The 22565-nt window shown below is 39.4% G+C and overlaps 1 protein-coding gene across 7 annotated transcripts in view; it reads left to right on the top strand.

The window, feature by feature from the left end:
- LOC108429244 (tumor necrosis factor receptor superfamily member 11B) overlaps positions 1-22307 on the top strand; it is a 67209-nt gene extending 44902 nt beyond the window's left edge. For 5 of the 7 annotated variants that reach the window (XM_017700875.2, XM_017700872.2, XM_017700874.2 and 2 more), the window contains 4 exons: positions 9531-9894; positions 12033-12239; positions 16024-16248; positions 21034-22307. In XM_017700875.2, coding sequence (XP_017556364.1) covers positions 9540-9894; positions 12033-12239; positions 16024-16248; positions 21034-21425 — 1179 coding nt within the window. In that variant the 5' untranslated portion in view covers positions 9531-9539 and the 3' untranslated portion in view covers positions 21426-22307. Of the gene's footprint in view, positions 1-5116; positions 5215-8305; positions 8421-9530; positions 9895-12032; positions 12240-16023; positions 16249-21033 lie in introns of those variants that run through there. The other 2 variants (XM_017700871.2, XM_017700870.1) reach the window with 2 other exon arrangements.
- Positions 22308-22565: the final 258 nt, after the last annotated feature.

The following is a 22565-nucleotide window of genomic DNA, read 5'->3' as shown; positions in this document are numbered from 1 at the left end:
CATTGTTGGAGGCCATTGAAAACCAGTCTCTCTAATGAACTGTGAAATTCATGGTTTTGCGTTTTTAATGGAAATCATCTCATGAAGGTATAATATTACATTTCTACCCAACATTAAATGTTAAAGTATGTAAACATGACCATTTGTCTCAAGGCAGCTTCAAAGTAGAAAATGCGTTTGTGAATACTTCATTTTTGTGCCCCTTTTTAGTTACTGTTGTGTGGAGTACCTCAAATTATAGGTCCTTATTTATAAGAGGGGAGGGGATCTAAAACCTTTACAGTGAGCATGTTGAAGGGTTCTGTGTTTTATCCATGCAATATGTCATTTGACATGCTGCTTTTACTGACTGAGGTTGAGAGGTTGGTCAGGAGGCCTGGAAGCCTTTTGTATGCAGCACTGTGCTTCATATTGATTCGTCTCAATGATATTCGGAACATTCTTTTTTCGTGAATAAATAAAGTGTTGTCCAGTTGATTTATGTTTACAAAAGCCAAAAAATGACAAAGAAAAAAAAAACATTGCCAAATGAGACATCTGGGGTAAGACCACACGTCTCTGGGGAGAACTTGAGAAGGTCACATACCTCATCATAGATCTCCTATGGCCTGGCCAACAGATGTCTGGTCACCCACAGTATCTAGTAGAACCTTTGTTTTCATATCAAGCCATCACTTTGGCCAGCCTCCTGTCTGCCACACAAAAGACAGTCAAATCACTCTAGTGGAGCCTGCCATTTAAGCTTTATCTACGCTGTGCAAACCTCCAAAATTCAGCAGGACTTTTAATATGTTAGCTTAGATTACCTTGTCAAATTGAAGTACAATCATCAGTCCATTCTCACCAATACTGTTTGGTATAGATGTGCTGTCTGTGCCCAGTTCAGCCAATACAATCACGTAGGTATGTTTTATAATGAAATATACTGTATATAAGATTTGAGGGAGAAGAAAAACTAAATAATAGATGTGTTATTATACATGTATGAAAGGGTCATTGGATTAATGTTATTATCCTTACAGTTGGGACTTGATCCCAGGAATCCTGGTCTTGGCCTCACCCAAGCACAATGGCATGCTGTTGCTAGCCAGCTTTCAGTTAAAAGTTCCTGTTCTTTTCATTTGCGAGATCTGTTATGGAAATTGATTGTGTTTTGCAGACCGAGTCTGTTATCACAGTGTTCACACAATAGATGGGGGCAGGGAGTACAGTAGTACCAATCTACAGCCCATGCAAATATCTCAGCTTTATGGTCCTAATCCTTAATCCTCCTGCTTCAAATGTGTTTGAACATGGGAATCCCTTGCCAAATCAATTCATGATTACAATGAAGGCTTTGACAAGAGCTTTGCATGTGAGTAATGGTAGACATATTGTTATTGGGCTTATGTAAAAACATACTTAATTGTGAGTATAACAAAATTATTTAAGGAATTTGTGTTGTCTCCAAGAAGGTGCTTATATTTAATTAACACAAGTATGCAGCTGAAGTCCTGTTTAAGATGGATTAGTTTTATTTAGGGAGGTGTGAGTAATTAGTGATGCATAATATTAATCCAATATGCCATGTTTGTAGTTTTCAGTTCCAGAGCTAATTACTTCTTGTAATTGCCGAAACTGGTGCTCTCTCTGTAATAGTAGTCCCATTCAAATCGACCCGACAATAATGTACTATTAAAACCCGTTAATAGACAAAAACACCTTTTTGGTGAACAGGAGACAAATATAATGTCTAAAATGAACTATTGTAATCTACAAAATTTTTGGTGATGGCCTAATTAGAAGATTCTTTGGTGGCATTCGTTAAGTTGAATGAGCCTACTTTATTAGCCTAAGGCCATCTGACATTAATTGGAAACTTGACATTAACCGTTTGCTGATTTGTTTGCACCTTTTTAATTAAAATCTAAATGAGGTTTTGATCCTATCGAGGGTATCCAGGGTAATTTATGGAAAATACACAGATGCTTTATCCTGCATGAATATGCCATTCAAATCCCTTACAGTCACAAATAAATAACAAAGATACCTCTGAGCAAACTCAGCAACCAAATCAACTCGGATTTTACTTTCATAGATAAAGGGAGATGTTTAACAGGGACCAAAAATCTTGGAAATTATGTTTAAAATGTGCATGTTTTTTTAATATACTGGCGCGCTTCTAGAAATGACAGTTTTACCGTACTTAATTCATTTGAATAAGCTTGTCAGGTGATGTAGCATGCCAAGAAATTAACATAGCCTCAAAATAGTGCAATGAAGCATACATGAAGTTTTTCACTACACACCTACACAGTGAGGTTTATAGAGAGTGACAGACGTGTTGACGGTGTGTTTATTCTCTCCCCTGGGCTTATGGCCTACTCCTGGATAAACAGTAGGCATGTGGAAAGAGAGCATCCTTCAGCAACACCAAAGCATTGCCTTTTGTGATGAATGTGTGGGCACAGTCTTTGAATTGGTCAGCGAAGTCGCCACATGGCAACATCGATGGTTGACCTCTTAACACCCACATCTTGTCTGCGCACACACTGGTGTCAGCAGAACTGGAGAAGTCTGCTAGGCTTTACCACAGGTCGCCAAGCCACGCGTCACTGGTGGCATTGAGGTCCACGTTTGCCTAAACTTGCTATAGCGTCACAGTATTGTCTTCCACCATGGTTCGTGAGGATGTGGCCTTTGTTTCCCCCACTGTCTAAGCAGTGGAGTGTCCAGTACGTCACCAAAAAGGACAGATAAACTGTGGAGACGTCTCTCAAAAACTTGTGCGTTAGTCAGAGTCTGGCATATATGATGTGGAGCAAAGCTGGCATGTAGGCCATTGTGAAAGACATTCCTGAGAGGCCAGATTAGAGAGATACTAGACAGCAGAGGCTGTGTTAGCTTTGGCTTGGTTGGCTAGTTATGTTGAAAGTTCAAATCCCACTTGGTTTGGACTCTTGTTAAATGTATTCAGTAACATGTACTTCTCTGTGTCAACAACGCATTCAAGATTAAAATGACAAGTAAGACAACACTTCAGAGGCCAGTAACATTTTTTTCAGAACTTTAGCTGAATACCACTGGTCTAATAAGCTCTTCCTTCAATGTTTTAAGATTTGAAGGCACCCATAAATCATCAGAGTAATACCAAAAGCACTGTGTCGATCAGTAGAAGGCGTGGCCTGCTGGGAACGAGGAGAGGCCTTGAAGACGTCATGGCTGTACTATCTTTGGGCAGGGACACTCGGGGACCACACCAACATCACAGACATACTTTGTGGCTGTGTCGTTAAGTTGGGACCATTGAAGTATTTTAGTTGCAGCTGGAGTCCCTGTAGTCCCCTGTGACCTGACGTACATTGCCGGGCAGCTCTCTGCTACTCCGGGTGTCCTCTAACCACACACTCGCTTTGCAGTCAGATCACTAGTGCATTTAGAGAAAATAGCACTGGAAATAGTAACACAGATGCAAGAAAGAAATATGGAATTGTGTACCAGCTGTCAAAATAAGCTTACAAAAAACAACAATAGTAATGATGATGATCATACATTTGTCTTAAAACAGGCCTTAAAACATCTCATAGTATGTTAAAGACCATTCTGGTCAGGCTGTCTAAATCCAAAATGCTACTTGATGTCATTTTCAGATTTAAAGCTACTCCCCATTTGGAAAATAGTCCTATACCCTAGCTTAGAATAAAAACGCAAAAGAAGACAAAAATGACCTTTTCCATAAAATAAAAAACCCTAAACTGCCAGTGTATTTAATAACATACTTTCTTTACATACCATGTACACTCGCTGACCATTTTATCAGGCACACCTAACATATAGGAATATAGCACTTTTGTGTGTTTACAGTTACTGACTAGCTCCACTGCTGCTTTGAACAATTTTCCAGCCACCTTTAACCCATTCATCAGTAGGAAGGGACCACCATAAGGCCCCTTTTAAATATGGGCAGAGATCCATTCTCAGGACAGTAGTTGAAATAGTGGTGTTGCTGGAGATTTTACATATTTTACACTTACTGCCACCCCTACCTTGTAGCTTTTTGGTTCTGTATTGTACTCGAAGATGTCTTTAATGACATGTAATGATAGTGAAACCACTTTTGGTGCTACATAGAACCATAGTTTAAGAACCATACAATTCTTTTCAGCATTGGAAGGAACCATATAACCATGCAAAGAATCATTTATGCAGTCAGATTCTTTGAGTGTGCACAGTTCTGTCTGTAACCCTATATAAAGGAACACTTGAAGCCCACTCTTAACAAGCTCTTTTGGTTTGCTGATTATTTTGTACCCCTCAGCGATAGTGAGGTGTTTAAAAATGCCAGCTTGTGAAACATTAATACCGGAGCGACACCCACCTTGGTGTAACTGCTGTGCTTAGAATGGCTCTTCTCCCAAATAGTGGTCAGTGGTTGTCCCTTTCTGTTGATAAACAGGGAGAGATGATGGCTGACAAATTGTGAATAGCAACAGTCGTTGTTTATATATCTACATTGCTGAAGATGACTAGAACTATTAGGATTAAATCCTGATGCTTCCTAATGGGACCTGGCTTAATGATTACTATTAGAGACCACTGCTATCCTGAAGGACACCTGTAGATCTCAACATGAAACCATCAAATGCGTCTGGAATCGTCTCTAAAACAATCAGAATCCTTTACACTGCCATATCAACCCACCAGGAAAACACTAAGTACCATTACTGACTATTGGACACCGCCAGAAACCAACAGAAACTCTTAATGCTTGCTATGAGTTTTCAGATCTGGTAAAATGGCCATAGGGTAGAGACAAAGTAAACTGGCGGCTCCGTGGAGAGCTTTGTGGGAATGTCCAGCAGCATTTAGGGTGGGTAACAGCAGAGTCTATATCAGTGCTACACACGCTTTTCCCGATCTAAAAAAATCTCTGTACAACAGTTACTGTCACTGTGTGTGTTTTCCGGAGGAGAAGCGTGAAGCTTTTTTCCTCCAAACTACTCCGACTTTAGTCCAGCCTGGTATGTCATACACACAAACAAGCTCGCATATACAGCCAATCATAGTGCAGGAAGGCGGGGTCGGTCGGAATACGGGTAGGAAAAAAAATAAAAATAAATGACATAAAGTGGGTGGGCGCAGCTCGCTTATCCTTTACTATAAAAGTAATGGAGCGAGTGGTTCACACTTATCCGAGGAAATATGCCGCTACGGACAGCGATGAAATTACACATGGTAAGAAGATCAAGAAACTTTGACTCTCTTTGAGGTTCGAGCAGCTACTTTAACGTTAGCCTCTCTGTCTGTCTCTCGCACTGAGGCAGCGTTATTTTAATTTATTTATTTTTTCATTTTTGAGGGTACCGGCACGTGAAGGCCGTTGCGGAGTGGCAGTTAAATCTAACGGGTCTCTAACGGTTTAACTGAGCTGTGTAACTGCAGCGAAATGCTGTACGGGTTTAAACGTTCTACTCCGAGAAGAGCTGCTCACTGCTTATGCAGGTTAAACCGAGACAAAGTTAGTTCTCTATCCACCTGTGTCTTATTAGCTTTTCCCAACGAGTTTCTACGGTTATTATTACATTTTGTCACAGTTCAACAGTTAGAAGGCTAAACTAGACGAACATGTAGTCATATCGTCCTCTAAGTTACCTGAAACAAAAATACTGAACGGCTCTCTTCAGCTGTGTCAAATTATACTTCTTCATCGTGTTTACTGCAGCAGTAGGCTAATTTTAGACCAAAAATGTATTTATTCCCTGTGGGTTAATATGTTTTCTGTGTTATTGTACATAATACCATCTAATGACCCTAAAACCCTTAATAGTAACATTTCATCTTTATTCTGGCCCATTTTTAGGATTAAAAATGGTCTCTCATGCACATTTTCCACTATTTGTAGCTGACTGTTAAAATTATAAGTGAAGTTAAATCACACTTTCGGTGGTTTCGGTGCACACACGTGATTGCTTTCGTGACTATGGCACTTATTTCATGTGTTTTGCATGTTGGCTGTACATGGTCTTGCAGTGTGATTTGCATGTATCCTTGTTTGGATGTGTATCAGATAACAGAAAAATAATCCAGATCCACCACGACCCGTGATCATGGCCTCTCCTTAGGGGGCTTTTATGTGGAACTCTTAGTCTGCTTTAGGCCATGTGAGTCCCTGTGGAGAGACCATGAGGATTTGGCGATGTGGTGGGGTGGAAAGGGACAGCAGAAATGTTATCTAGTTGTGATAAGGAGCAGGTGAAAAATAAACTCCCTCTCTGTCTTTCTACATTTACATGTTTATCCCTCTCTGCCTCCCTACCTTTAACCATCTCTCTCTGTTTCCCTACCTTTAACTATCTCTCTCTGCCTCCCTACCTTTAACTATCTCTCTCTGCCTCCCTACCTTTAACCATCTCTCTCTGTCTCCCTACCTTTAACTATCTCTCTCTGTCTCCCTAGCTTTACCTGTCTATTTCTCTCTCTCTACCTTTATCTGTCTAGCCCTCTCTGTCTCCCTGTCTTTATCTGTCTATCTCTTTGTCTCCCTAGCTTTACCTGGCTATCTCTCTGTCTGTCTACCTTTATCTGGCTTTCTGTTTCTTTCTGTCTGTCTGTCTGTCTGTCTATCTCTGTCTGTTTACCCGTCTGTCTCTCTCTGTCTATGCACCTTTACCTGTCTTATTTCTCTCCATCAGACAATTCCCCTCTATCTGCCTATCTCTGTCTCCCTACCTTTACCTGTCTATCTCTGTCCATTTACCTTTACTTATTTCTTTTTGTCTGTCAATTTGTCTCTCTCTCCCTCTCCCTATATTGACCCATCTCTCTGTCTCTGTCTGTCAGCTGTCAGTCTTTCTCTCTTTCTCACTCTCTCTCCCTGTCTTTATCTATATCTCACTGTCTCTCTCTCTCTCTCTCTCTCTCTCTCTCTCTCTCTCTCTCTCTCTCTCTCTCTCTGTCTCCTTATCTCTTTCTGTGAACCTGTTTCCCTCATTCTCTGTTGTCTGCAGTGTTTCTCTCTCTCTCTTTCTTTCTCTCTCTCTCTCTCTCTCTCTCTCTCTCTCTCTCTCTCTCCCTATATTGACCTGTCTCTCTGTCTGTCAGCTCTCAGTCTTTCTCTCCTTCTCACTCTCTCTCCCTGTCTTTATCTATATCTCACTGTCTGTCATTCTCTCCTTTATCTATCAATCTATGGGTGTCAGTCTTTCTTTCTTTCTCTCTCTCTCTCTCTCCCTCCCTCCCTCCCTCTCTCTCTCTCTCTCTCTCTCTCTCTCTCTCTCTCTCTCTCTCTCCCAACACCCTACCCCACCCTCCACAACACTGTTATATGTATCTGTCTTAACAAAGAATAAAAGGTAGCCCCACTAAATTAACCTTTTTTTAATACAGTGTTTAGGGTGACGTTAAACAAGATATGAGCCTACAACGTTTATTCAAATAGGAACAAATAATCATGAAAGGAAGTGCAGAGCAAGAAGTTCCTCTTTTGGATCAGAACTGGCAGTATTGTCTCTGAAGGTCATTGTTGTCTTTTGAAGTGCCACTTGTATGATAGCCTGCCAGATGACAAACGGTTGAGAGTTGCTAACGTTCTTGTTTTTAAATTATGCAGACAAAATATCAGAATGTCTACAAAGACCACAGATAAAGATAAGAGCAAGCAGTATGTGTAATAATAAAAATATTACACTCCCTCCCCTGTTTACTGCTTTAAGCCATTACTAGAGCTGAACTGTTAACAATTTACAAGTTTACAGCTTTATAAGTAGGTGGACATAAAGGGCAGAGTAAAAGTGGAGACAGTGTAGAAATTTAAAACAGTAACATGACAAATAATCTATGTATAAAATTTTTATTTACAACATTTTTTCTTAATGGCATCTTCATCATATTTCAGATTTCTCAAACATCACATGGATATAATCAACAAGTGGACATTTTTTTGGGGTTGTTTGTTTAAAGACTAGTGATATTGTCCTCAGAATTATTCTTGAAGGATTAATGCTTGGTCATGGATTCATAACTAAAATACAGTGTGCCCACAGTAGAAAGTCTTTAATCAAGAAATCAGTCTAGATAATTGTTTGATTGAACTGATTGATTGTGCCCGTAACTTGTTTGTTCCCATTTTCATGCTGTGGTATCTTCTCTTACTTAGAATGGATTGAACATGGAAGCTGATGTCATGGTAGGATTGTTGATAGCTTGTTAACTTGTGTAATCCTGCCTCTTGTTCTGTGGCCTGTGTATATGAAAGTGAACATTTTTCTAATCTTCTCTCATCTGTGTGTCGTGTGTGAGGTTGATGACTTTGTGATGGGCATGTTGGGGAGCCACATGCTCGTTTGATGCCAGGCCTCCCAAGCAGTAAGCGAAGCTTCTGCAGGGGCCAGAATGAGGGAGCTTTGCTGCCAGAATTCGGCGCTGATGTAGGTCTGCATGAGGTAATTCAAAGGACCTCGTCAACGCTTTGCATCCTATTATACCACCTGAGGAGCATCTTACACCGTTATTCTTTCCAGTTCATCAGGGCCTTATTCAGAGGAAAAGGCTATGACAGCATTCCAGTGCTATAGGATTTTTTGGAAGAGGAATGACAGTCTGCAAACTCCATTATTATTAGATTCTGTAAGGTGAGAGATGGGAGATGTGCTGTACTGGTTCTCAGGGTCAATGGTCAGGGTCAGCATCTTGCGTTTCTTTTGCCTCATGCAGTGTGAGGTCTGTACCTCCTCTCTGAACATGACTTTGTTTCACGGTTCCCCAGTTGAAATCTTAAAACTGAGGAGCTTTGCTGTGGAACAGCGTGCTGAGTCTGGCTGAGTTAAATGCTACATACCTTGAAATCAGATGTTTGAATATGAAGTTGGCCATAGGCCATAAGGCTCATCTTTTGTGAGGTTCCTTCAGATCATTCAAATGGTGTAATTATGGTTGTCAGAAGCCCTATACTAGCATGTAATTTTGGTTTACAATTCTGTGCCCTATGTCGTCAAATGGCAGCCTTCCTTACAGCAGCAAAAGGCTAAAAGTTCATTGGCTTTTCCACTGTTTGATTGCCATACGTGTGGCATTCCCCCATGCTAAAAAATGAGCTTGAGGACTTAATGATTTCCTCGCTGTGCCCCACCACCTGCTGTGGAGAACACAATGTTTGGTCTGGAGACTCCGCAGAGCGAGGTTTATGGCTAGTTTGCCTGCTCTCTCCTTCTTGTGGGTCTTACTCATTTGAACTGAAGCCAAGCGCAGTCACACTACGGCCATAGCAGGATCTGGTACATATTGTTGTTCATGGCAGACGGGTGACGGGGAAGTCCGCTGTGTAAAATTGCTCAGTGGTGATGCTGCGCTCAGGACATCTGGGCCACATACGGTCTTAATCGTTTGTCTTCTCGTTCTCTGGCGATATTGGATAATAGTCTGCCTCAACATGCACAACCCCAACAGACACACACACACATAATCCAAATGTATCTTGTTGATTCTGAACATGATACAACATACAGAACATGCATACAAACCTCTTACTTCCGTTGTCTTCTCCCTTTCTGTAGCTTTTTGTCATGTCCTTTGCCTGGGCCTACCATGAGACACCCAAGTACCAGCACCGTGATCCCATCACCTCTGAGATGCTGCTGTGTGACCAGTGTCCACCGGGCACAGCCGTGGAGCACCACTGCACTTCCAACAAGCCCACCATCTGCTCCCCCTGCCCTGAGAAGCGCTTCGCAGAGCAGTGGCACTGGGGAGACAGCTGCCAGCACTGCACTTCAGTCTGCAAGGAGAGACAGCTTGTCCAGAGGGAATGCAATAGTACACATGATCGTATTTGTGAATGCATAGCTGGCTACCACCTGGTGGTGGAATTCTGCGTCCCACATACTGCCTGTCCGCCAGGCTCAGGTGTCTCCGTGCTGGGTAAGAACTTTTTTTGACAGCGATCCCGTATTATTCTTTGCTATAAAAATATTCTAGAAGAAACACAGCCGTCACCAGCCCCAAGTTTGGGCCAAGTCCAGATCTTTTAGTGCTTTCTCATAATTCATGTTCAAAAGCTTTACTCTCTGTTCTTGCACACTGTAAGAGTGCTTCTCTGCTTTCCAAAATCAGTTCACTTTGTCCTATTTCCCTCTCTGTTATTGAAGCACCCTGGAGGCCAGTCAGTCATCTTGTGAGTAGAGCCTGAGGTTGGATATACTCAGTTCCTCTCACCTTGCTGACTTCCATTTTCTACCTATAATAACCTGTGTCAGTGTTCAGAAAACAAAGGTGGGGGGGACAGGGGGGTGTATGCTCTAACAATCTACAAATGTCTCCCCATTGTTTTGCCTGGCAGGCAGTGAATCGCTTGGTGGTGCATTTGTGTTTGCTTGGGCCAGTGTTAATCAGAGTATACATTATTTCAGCAGATGCAGGTGCAATATAAAGACAGCAGGTAAAAGTAACCCCATGCTCCCCTTACAACAGCTTCACCTCTGAGTGACAGGCATGTTCATTAGACAGAGCAGCAGGGGCCACTGTTATCGTAATGGCTTCCCCACCTACATCCATGACTTCCTTTTAAATATTTGTACACTGTTGAAGATTTTACTAATCAGGGTCCTACATATCTTTGTCCTTGTTTGTCAAAATTCGAATCTCTAGTTTTAGGAGTCTGCACCATGGGGAAGAGATTTCTCTGGCCAAACAAACAGTCGGCTTGTCACTAAAGTGAAGCTGGAGAATTTGATTTATTGCAAAAAGGAGTGATGTGAGCTGGGATTATCATGCATAATTGGAAGTGGAACAGTTTCCTTAGACTTGGACAATATATGGTTTGCGCATCACAGACATTGTTATTTCTTTTTTGCTTATTGTCAGAACTTGGTTTTACGCTGGAGTTTGTTGAGGCAGAGAAGTTTTGTTCCATAAGATGGCGACAGAGATCTTTTGAATAGTGAGTGCTGTTCAGAAAATGAGGAACGGTTTCTAATTTCTGTGTGTGTCTTTGCTTTGACTTATTACACACCTTGTAAAGCACAAGCACTTAAATAGGTTTCACTCACGTTTATCATACAGTGACACTGTATATTTTAGGGTCATCATTATCAGATGTAGAGCTGATCAGTGATTCACAGTTTTGTTAATAATTTAGTAGGAGCCCTGATACCTTCAAAGGGACCCTGACACATTCAGCTAGGAACTCAAGACCTGTTATGTATATCCAGTATTGTCATATTCTACATAAAATGGCCAGAGCCTACCAACAGGCCCAAAGTTTTATTGCACACTTCTATAACTTAAGTTTAGCCTGGCCAGTTTGCATTGAAGTTCCTGTAGTTAGTGAACAATAAGCCTTTGTATGTAATAACACTGGGATTTCAAGGAGTTAACATCTATTTTGAGCTTCTGTTAAGGTATTCCATAACAAAGTGGTAAAAATGAAATAAATCATGAATTAATCTATTATTGTATGTATATAATGTATAATATGTATATATATATATATATATATATATATATATATATATATATATATACATATACATGTATATAAAAATGTCATACTTCATTATGTAGTACTACATAAAATAGTGTGGTTGGAATCACCTAATGGTCTGAAAGTAAGCGTCTCTTAAAAGGAGACTAAGGTGTTTCTGTGCTGAACCACAGACACTTTTTTTGTGTTAGCAGAGACAGGTGTTAAACACCCGTCGTTTTTCAGAAACATTTTCCTATGTAGTGAGTCATGGTGAGGAGTCTGACTAAACATGGGGGATGCCCGTTTCATCTTCTATTTAGTTAAAAAGAGGAACTATTTGCTGTGTCCACCTGCTGCTCCTGAACGGTTGAGATAACTCACGCTGCAGATATTTGCATTTTAGACATCCGATTTTCAGTAATGGACTCTAGAAGTTTCCCTAGCAAATCCATTTAGCCTTTGCTGTTTTGCATTAAAATCAGTAACCATATACATTATCGCTTAAAAAAGAGCTCTTATAAAAAAAGAATAAAAAAGTGTAGGTAAAAGCTTAGGCATTCTTTTATGCTTTCTTATGCATGTGCTTATTTTGTAGGTACACCTGACAGTGACACTGTGTGTGAGAAGTGTCCCCAGGGCTTTTTCTCCAGTGTGGACTCAGCCATGGAGCCCTGCCAGCCTCACCGGGAGTGCTCCCAGCTGGGGCTGAAGACCCTAAGGCATGGTACAGCCACCCAGGATGCGCTATGCGAGAGTGAGCTCACTTTCGATTGCTCTCATCAGCTTGCAGAGTGCAACAATGGTGAGCACAGCCACAGCCTTGACAAACACTTAAGGTGTTTGAATAGGGGCCGTCATTGATGAGAGGTTAAGATGTAAATGCAGGGACCTAATTGAAAGCATAATGTTAACACAGCACGTAGTATTATGTTAGTAATGTCGGCTGACCACGTGGAGCAGACTAACATTCTCATCGACACTTATTGCTGCCTGACAGATCTGCGACTGCAGATTAGGTGCGTTCTTTAATTTCTCTGAGGTCAGTTTATAAAGTTGGGTGCCAAGCCAGGTGGCCTCACTTTCCTAGAACAGACAAAGAGGCTCTCTAATACTTAACATCACTATGGATTGTTTATCTTCAGAAAATGTGAATTTCTGTTACTGATATGCTGGTAGCCTAAGTTCATAAATTGTTATTCCTGCAGATGTTTCTTTTGTGTTCTTCCTTTACAAAACTGCCCACTGTCATTTAGTTTCAGTCCAACACCCCATCCCAGTCAACTGATCATTTGGTCATCTTAGTAACACATTAGCATACCTTTTGCATTTAAAACATCGATAGCTAATAATGTGGATACAAATCAGGCTAATTCCAAATCTGTGGCAGCTGAGTTTTTTTTTAATTGTTCTAATGTTCTAATAGAATTTGTGAGAAATGTTCTGTTTCTTTTTACATGAATTACTTATAAGTGTAAATTGACTATACAAGACTGTCAGCTAATGATCATAAGTTTCATGTTTATTTAGCACTTGCATTTGGGTTTTGCTTGTGCCATAAGGAATCGTTTATAGAGTGATGTCATATCCTTGACAATTTAAGTAGGAAGCTGAGTCAGAAGACAGAATCCTTTCAAGGATATTCTTCATCTTGAGAGGATGTCAACATTTATCTGTCCATTTTGCAGTCAGCTCCTTCTGAGCTATTCAGTCTAAGATTCTTTACTTTTAAACAGTTATGCAGTCCGTAAACTTACCTTTTTCCAGATTATGTGATGAGATTTGGAAATTGGGAATTTTCATTTTAACAGTTTATGAAACCACATTGGCCAAAAGAAATCTGATATTGCATCACAATGGTGTCATAATGGTGTCACAATGATAAAATTTCTTGGTTTGTGTATTACTAAATTATATTAGTATCCAGGAACCCACAATCTCAGAATGTACAGCTTCTAAGGGATTAAAGTTTTTTTCACCTTAGAAAGCTCTTCAGTTCATGTTGGTATATGCTCTTTATGCTATAGGACATCAAAAGTATCTGTGCTTAATTAATGCTTAGGCTTTTAAATGGATGCTGTCATAATCTAGAGAAGCCAGTGCTTTCAGAAATAACTGTGGACTTACAAAAACAAAAATAGATTGCACATTTCAACTTAAAATGAAAAACTAGGAAAACTGGCAGGAGGGGCTGGTGTTCAAGACCAGCTTCATATGCCCAGAATCCCAGTTCAAATGCCAAAGTCTTAGATTTGTTTTTTGTATTTTTGTTTTTTAAACATCTCCTTCCCAGTTTAGTTTTTGCTGATTCTCACCATGTTAAGTGAGTGATAGGGGAGAGGTTGGGCCATCCTACCCGTTCAGAGTACAGTGCTCAGAAAAAGTATTTGCCACTCACCTGATTTTTTCTGGTTTTGTAAATTTGTCACAATTAAATGTTTCAGATCATCTAATATTAATATGAAAATAAAGACAACAAAAATACAGCTTTTTTCAGCAGTAGTTTGCACCTTGTAACTCTCTCATGAATGCCATTTTTGTCCAGTGTCTTTTGTGGAATCGTGTGCGTTGACCTTAAGTCAAGGGAGTCCTGCAGTTCTTTAGATGTTCATCTGAGTTCTTTTGTGACCTCCTGAATGAGTCGTGAATGCACTCATGGTGAAATTTTGGTAGGCCGGCCACTCCTGGAAAAGTTCACTACTGTTCCCAGTTTTCTCTATATGTGGATAATTGCTCTTACTGTGCAATGGCTTTGTAAACCTTTCCAGACTGGTAGACTTCAGTGACTTTGTTTTGCATCTGTGTTTAACTCTCTTTTGAACGTGGCATCATGTGCTACTTTTTGAGACCTTCTAGCCTACTTCACATGGCCAGACAGGTTCTATTTAAGTAGTGTTTAGATTCAACAGGTCTGGCAGTAATCATGCCTTGTTGTGGCTAGTGAAATTGTATCCAATAGTCAGTGGGTTTTGGTTAACTGGTTGATTTAGTAGCTAAGGGGACAGTCATTTTTCACATGGGGTCAGGAAACAGCATTTTTCCTTCAATACACAAAATCATCATATAAAAAGCATTTTGTGTTTACTTTGGTTGTCTTTGTCTAATATTAAACGTAGTTTGATGATTTGTAATATTCAGTTGTGACAAATACGCAAAAATAGAAAAAATTGGGAAGGGGCACTGTATGTGCTTTTGGACTCCTGGCTTAGAATCTTAGATATTTTGAGATAAAAATATATATCAAAAATGATATATATATATATATATATATATATATATATATATACACACACACACACACACAGGCAGAGCATTAACCTGAAAGATGTAAATCAGCACTACTGTGTGGTTATTTGTTGGTAAAGTGCTGACTTCACGCTTGGCAGATTTGGTTCAAATAGTATGAGCTTGGGCAAATTTTCTCTGTTTGTGCAGTTGTTTAGAACAAGTGAGAATGTTGCCATTTAAACCTTGGAGCACAACAAGTAAGCAGGCTGAGACTGTCTGAGCTGTTCCTCGCAGGAACACACTGAGCACTCAGGAAAACACTCGTAGCTTAACACATAGGAAAACACTCGTAGCTTAATGCTTTAGCTTTTACTTTTGCTTTCAAAATGAATACATGAAGCAAGAGATACACAAAACCCACAAGCTCAGTTAGACCAGAGAACTACGGGGTTCCTAAAGTTTATTGGGTAACAGTTAGGATAATAGTAGAGTAGTTATAATCGGCAGTTATAGGTCGTAAAATTTGCCCTATCTGCTGTGACTTTTTTTGCATCAATGTCTGAAATGTCAGTTTAGTTAGACAATGAATAATAAGGAAAGAGAAATGTCGAAGTGTCTTTAAGTACAGCTGTGCCCTTTCTTATTGTCTTTGTGACTTGTAACATGTTTGACAGGCTGTAGTTACTGTCAATCTGCTGTGATTTGACAGAAAAGGTCTATGTAGCATATATTCCTGAAGACTAGAGCACTAAACCTTGTTCAGCACTTGAAGACGTTTCAGTCTCAAGCTATATGTTGAAGTTCATGTCTCATTTAATGTACTCACATTCAGATATACTACTTCTACCTTAGCATCCAACATTTTGATGTCATGCCAGCAAATGTATGATGTCATGCCAGCAAACGTTCTGCCATGCTACTCACATTGTACTTTTGACTTTAGAGTATAGCTGGTAATGGAATTCTTAGGGCCATGATTTTCTTGTCTGATGTGTGCTGAAGAAACCCTCGGAAATCCAGGGGACCAGCCTGTTGTTCTGTACAGAAATCTTTATTTTTTTGCGCGCAGGTACCAGACACCTAGCCAGCCCGTAAGACATAGGGCTGACACAGTTATATAGCTGGACTGATGCCAAGATTAGACTCAGCTCATACAGGACAAGTAATAGGTGTGACAAACACGACCATATAAGGATAAACAAGAATAGACAGAAGAATGTTCTCAATACAGTCACAGCACAGGCACACACAATACAGAATATATAAAACAGATATGCCCCCCCACTATTTCCTGTTCTTTCAATTTCTCTTCATTTCCTAATCCTACACTCCTTCTTTATTCTTTCTGTCCCTCCACCCAGACATCACCTTGTGCGAGGAGGTCATATTCCAGTTCATGGCGTCTCCACCACTAGCTTCTGTACCGGTGGAGCGCTTGCTGGAGAGCCTGCCCGGACGTAAGGTGGAATGGAAGAGTGTGGAGCGGCTGAAGAAGAACTGTAGCCCTCACCAGCAGGCCTTGCATCTGCTGCGTCTATGGCGGGAGAAGAATAAAGACCAAGACAAGCTGTACACCATCATCCAAGGTTAGAGGATCCTGCTGCCAGGGACTTCTCTCAGGCCATTGGGACTAATCTAGTAAAGCATGTTGCATGCGTGAGAATGTATTTTTCGGACATAGACTGGGCATCGGTCGGCTCAGGTTCTTATCATCATCTAGTCATTGCAGTGACTTAAACTGCATATGTGCATGTTTTGAAATAGACAACATATTAAAACAAGACAACAAAATATTGATGAAAAAATAAATAATCATTATTTGAGACATATTATAGCAAGTGGATAATGAATGTCAGACAGAGTGAATTCTGAAAATGCTGGTTATTTTCCTAAGAAATTAGGGGTTGCTTGCTTGTTGTAACTTATGATGACAAATTTACATTTCCTTTTGCTTGCCTTAAATTTGGTATAGCAGCTCATTTGTATAGTCATGAAAGTGCTCTAGCACAACTTATGCTTCCTAGAATGGTGCACATGGACAGTTTTTGGCTAGCTGAAGTTTCCACTGTGACTCACTTCTGATAACATCAAGATAAAACTCAGATAGCCATTGATAGTTTTAGTTCAAACAGACTCATTCAGATGTTCCATTAAGGCTTTACCCCAGAGGAAAACGTCATTAATCAAATGTTGCTCTTTGATGGCTGAGTAGACTTGACCGTGACTTTTTTCTAAAATTCCTTAGAAATAGAGAAAGAGGCATGAAATATAGGAAACGTAAAGGAGAGATGAGAGTTTAGTTCGTCAGTTCATAGTATTCTGAAGCCGTCACACAGTTGTGCTGCCACCATTTTGGTAGGCAGCTCGTTCACTCTTGTGTGCAGCGGCAGTCTGTTATGAGATAACAAAGCCATAGCTGACCAGTAAAGTTTTTTTGGAACATTCAGTTTAAAACGAATTTTTAAAGCAAATTACTGAATTATATTTGAGTGTTTTATATGTAGATGATATTTGCTGTAGCGATAACAAATGAAAGTTGAAATCTAAACAGCTGAGATTCCATGCCTTGTTATTATTTTCATGCCCTAAACCACAGACTAGCACCCTTAACAGTGTGCAAAAAAACACATATACAGTTAGAAAAAATAGCGCATATGTGAGTGCACTCATTAGTGTAGTAGGTAAAGTGTAGAAGTGTGTGGGTTGGGACGCACCAGCCTGTGAGACACATTCAACAGTCCAGTGGTTATTATAGCTCTGCTCTCATATGAAATTATCTTCTTATTCACCAGATCTTATTTTAATTTTCTATCTCAACTTAAATGGTGCAGCAGTTACATTGAGGTACCTTAAATGAAGAACAAATTTCAAACAAGAAGCTGGCAAATAAGAAGCCAACATCACCTTACATCAATAAATGCATTAATTTATCTCAGAAAATGAAGCCTTAATCAGGAAATACCTTAAACATTAATTTGGAAATGTTTCATGAGCAGCTAACAAGCACCACAGCAGAGCTATAATATCCACTGGAGCCTTGACTGTTGAACGTCTCTCACACACACATATATATATATATATATATATATATATATATATATATATATATATATATATATATATAAAGAAGAATGTTAGCAAATCTGAGCACAATGTGTCACTTACTAAGATCTCTACTGAAACTGAACAAACATTGGAAGACTTCAGCAAAAGTCTCATTATCTAGGAGATAATTAGACTACAGACCAGTCTGTAGAGACTACAGAGATTTCATTTTTTATTTTCTTTCTCTGGGGTGTCTTCAGAATCATTCAGGGTAATGCTGTTTTATTTCAGCATAACAAAGTTGATCGAATTTCAGAAATTTTAAACAATGGGGTATTGCACACAAATAATTCACAAAGCCAATGATAAAACCTGTGTTTTCTACATGGTTTTTGGACAGCATTATGTAGGCTTTGTGTGCGCTGATTTAAAAAAACAGCCAGAAAAACTGAGGATCATATTTAATTTAATTTCCGTCTTGAAGCATTAGTGGAAACAGCTAGACTAAAAACATGTTTGAATTGAGGCATGATATATACAAGAAATAAATAAGAATAGTTTGAGTAGGAAAGAGACCTCAGAGCCTAGAGCCAGTTTAAAAAGTCATTATAGGTAGTCATGAAGGATGCACACACATCCTCCCACAAAAGATTTTGTAACAAAATCCCAAGAAAGGCTGTTTTTGAAAGGGGATGTGGCAGAGAGACATTTACGCAACATCAGGTTAAGTTTGCCAAATGCTATTTAAGCATTTATGGTTCATTCAGTATTGAAGCTACACTCAATCTGAGTAACTATTACTTATGAAATTCTGAGTAACGCTATATGAGTACAAAGTAAATTTGCTTGTTTCAAAGAAAAGCTTGGCTTCACTTTCTGATTACCAAAAAGTCATTGGGTTCAGATTAATTTCTTTCTAATTGTGAAAGGATATAACTATCCTATTAGCCAGAAATAAAACAAAAAAACATTTTACAGTGTAGATTCATTAAAAACATACAGCACATGTTCTGTTTTCCTCCCACTAGGTTTACAACATATCGTTAAAACCACATATTCAGTAACATGAAAAATGGTTGACTGTTAACCCATCTTACTATCAGACAGGGTACTTCATATCCTGTCTCTCTACTGCGAAGAGACAGTGTGCAGTGCTGAATAAATCTAGTTTCTAGTAAATCTAGTATATGCTCTAGAATATACTTATATTTACTTACATTATTGTATTTTTGATAAATAAATGAAAAAAAAAACGTTTTAGCAAGCCTGTTAAACCAGTGCACGCGAAGTCTGCAAAAGACCACATATTTTAAAAGACATATGCATTCATATGCAAATCAATTAAATGATAGGTAAAGTTGAAAAGCTAGTTCATATGTGCTCATTTCTCTTACCATTTGTGATTTATAAATAACTCATATATTTAAGTGTATGCTCATTTTATAAATCTTTTGCATGCAGATGCTGAGAACTATTCTTAAGGGTGCAAAAAGATGGTCATCATTTTAAAAATTACAGGCTTTACATCAATATTTACAAGAAGATGGCTGTTATGAAACATTGAAGCGCTGAAACATTGAAGCACTGTTCTGTCTTTGGTGCATTTACACCTGTGTTTTTTGGGGATAATCTCTATTGAGATATATTCCTTGTTCTCAAGGCGCATGAAACAACCAGGTGTAAAGGGGGTCTTAGTAAGCAGAATATCAAATTCAGGTCCATTGTAGCTGCATATAGTCGCATCAAGGCACATTTTGCACTGTACCTGCACTTGTATGTACAACCACATTTCCAAAGAAGTTAGAATGCTGTCCAAAATATAGATAAAATAGAATGCAGTGATATGCAAGTCATGTAAACCATATTTTTAAAGGAAAATACTACAAAGACAATATATTAGATGTTGAAACTGAGAAATCTGATTGTTTCTTGAAAGATATATGCTCATTTTGAATTTGATGCCAACAATACATTACAAAAAAGTTGGGACGGGGGAATGTTTACCAGTGTGTTTAATAACCTCTTCTTTTACCAACACTCTGTAAGCATAAACATTTGGGAACTGAGGAGACCAACTGCTGTAGGTTTAAAAGTAAAATGTTTTCCTGTCCTGCATGATGTAGGATTGCAGCTGCTCAACAGCTCAGGGTCTCCTTTCTTGTACATTTAATTTCATAATGCGCCAGATGTTTTCAGTGGTGACAGTTGTGGACTGCAGGCAGGCCAGTTTAGACTCTTTGTATTTGGAACCATGTTGTTGTAATACATGCAGAATGTGGTTTGCCATTATCATGCTGAAATAAGCAAGGCCTTACCTGAAAAAGATGTTGTCTGGGTGGCAGCATATGTTGCCAAAACATGAATATATCTCTCAGCATTAATGGTGTCTTCAGATGATCACGTCACACATGCACTAATGCAGCCTTATACCATCATGAATACTGGCTTTTGAACTGTGCACTGATAAACTGATTTCCAAAAAAGATTTAAAATGTTGATTTGTCGGACCATAGAACACTTTTCTACTTCACCTCAGTCCATCTTAAATGAGCTTTGGCCCAGAGAAGGTGGCAGCATTTCTGGATCCTGCTCATATATGGTTTGTTCTTCAAATTTTAGAGTTTTACCTTGTTTCTGAACCCATGCAGTGATTTCCACTACAGAATCGTGTCTGATTTTAATGCAGTGCTGCCTGAGGGCCCAAAGATCATGGACAGCAAATTCTGATTTTTGGCCTCATCCCTTGCATAGACATTCCTCCAGATTTTCTGAATCCTTTAATGATATTATGTACGGTAGATGATGAAAATCAAAAGTTCTTTGATATTTTATGTTGCGAAATGTTATTCTTTAATTGTTGAATCATTTGATTGCACAGAGTGGTGAACCCCTCCTCATCTTTATATCTGAAAGCATCTCTAAGATGCTCTTTTTACACCCAATCATGTTACTGACCTGTTGCCAATTAACCATCAGGTGTTTTTTTATCATTACACAACTTTACTAGCATTTTGTTGTCCCCATCCCAACTTTTTTGGAACATGTTGTTGACATCAAATACAAAATGGGCAAATATTTTCCAATAAACCATAAAATTTCTGTTTCAACATTTGATATTTTGTCTTTGTACTATTTTCAATTAAATATAGGGTTTAAATGATTTACACATCTTTGCATTTTGTTTTTATTTACATTTTGCACAGCGTACATCTGACCCTATATCTGCTATGATGAGTTTTTCTAGTGGACTGCGGGTTTTCTCTTGGCTTGACTGAGTAAGGGTCACTTGTTTCCAAAGCTCACCCCTCTGTTATATTCTGCTCTAGGTGTGAGCCACTGTGAAAGGAAGGTGTCTCGCTGCACTAGCCTGAGGAACGTGACACTAGGAGACCTGCTAGAACTTGTAAACAGCCTCCCTGGAGAGAAGGTGAGCGAGGAGGCTGTTAAGGCGTTGGCTCTCTATTGCCCTTCGCACCGCTACATTGCGCAGCTGCTTCACCTGTGGAAGAGCCAGAATGGTGGTCAGGACCTGGTCAAGGCTCTGTCCCACAGCCTACGCAAGCTTCGCTCACGTGGAGCCCCACGGCCCCTGCTGCGGTATCTGAAACGGGTCATCCGCATCATCAGCACCTCGTCTGTGCACCGCGTGTATGAAAAAATGATTGCCAACATGCTCCAGGACAGTTCATGCTTCAAATCCAAACCCTACAATGACTAAAATCCTGGAAGCGTAGGAAGGACGGCTGAAGTGAAGAATTATTTAATTGCAGAGAGAGGTGTATAAAATTTCACTTTTGGATAAAAAGCGGGACAGAAGGGGTGGGTGGGGTTCTGTTTTGGTGTTTTCAGTAGAAGCAATAAGGGACAAAAATACTTTTGTGCCCTGCTTTTCACATCTCTTGTTGGACTGCTTCTACTGAAGCTCTAAACAAAAGAATGTCGGATATGAATGTACAGTACAGTGGAGTGCAATTGTGTTTTATTTAAGTAATGGTGTGTTTAAGGTTTATGTTTATCCCAATTTGCTCTAAAAATTTTCTATTTATCAATTTGTCAGAAAACTGGACTCTGAAACTACATTTCGTATTTGAAAGCAAATTTTATATGTTTATTTTATATTTGTGGCTTTTTTACATTCAGTTTTATTTTATATGAATAGTTTACTTCATAATAAGGTGGCAGTGACAAGCAACATGTTGAACTAGATGTGCACTGTAAATATGTGGCTGAATTTAAAGAGCGTACTAGTCCCATACGTATGTCAAGATACACAAGGTAAATATTTCCACAGCCTAACTTAAATATACAGTTCCATGTCAAAGCTGTTCCCATGTTTTTTTATATTGCATGTCAGGATGCATATTGCATACTGTTTTCTTTATTCATTATGGGATTAAATTTCCTCTGATGCCATTTTTGCTCACGGTTAAGTTGCGAATTTGCTCATATTTCAGAGAACTGGGGAACTCCCTGGCACTTCTCTTTGCAGGCTTTGTCCTGCGATTCTTGCTTTGCTGTATGTTTTGAGTGTATTTTTGAAATCCCTTTGTGTAAATATTTGCCTATATATTTTTTTGCATTGAACATTTTGTATGAATCAGTTCTGTGTGTGCACACCTTTCCTGTCTCTATAATCAAAGGTACATCATCTTGAATGTCACATGGTGCTAGCCACTGGAAGTAGGAACTTCTTTCTACTTTCGCTTACGTGCCGTTCAAACCAGCATGACCTACCATGACTGAAAGTGGCTCCATGTGACTGTTTGAAAAGGGAACATCCTTCTCACCAGGTCATATGCTAGTAGATGTAGCTCTTTGCTATCCATCTGAAACCAGGCTTCCTCGCATAATGACCAAG

This window comes from Pygocentrus nattereri, chromosome 3, assembly GCF_015220715.1.
Source record: "Pygocentrus nattereri isolate fPygNat1 chromosome 3, fPygNat1.pri, whole genome shotgun sequence".
Classification (NCBI taxonomy): domain Eukaryota; kingdom Metazoa; phylum Chordata; class Actinopteri; order Characiformes; family Serrasalmidae; genus Pygocentrus; species Pygocentrus nattereri.
The sequence above is the reverse complement of the archived record's forward strand: the minus strand, read 5'-3'. Positions and strand labels throughout refer to the sequence as shown.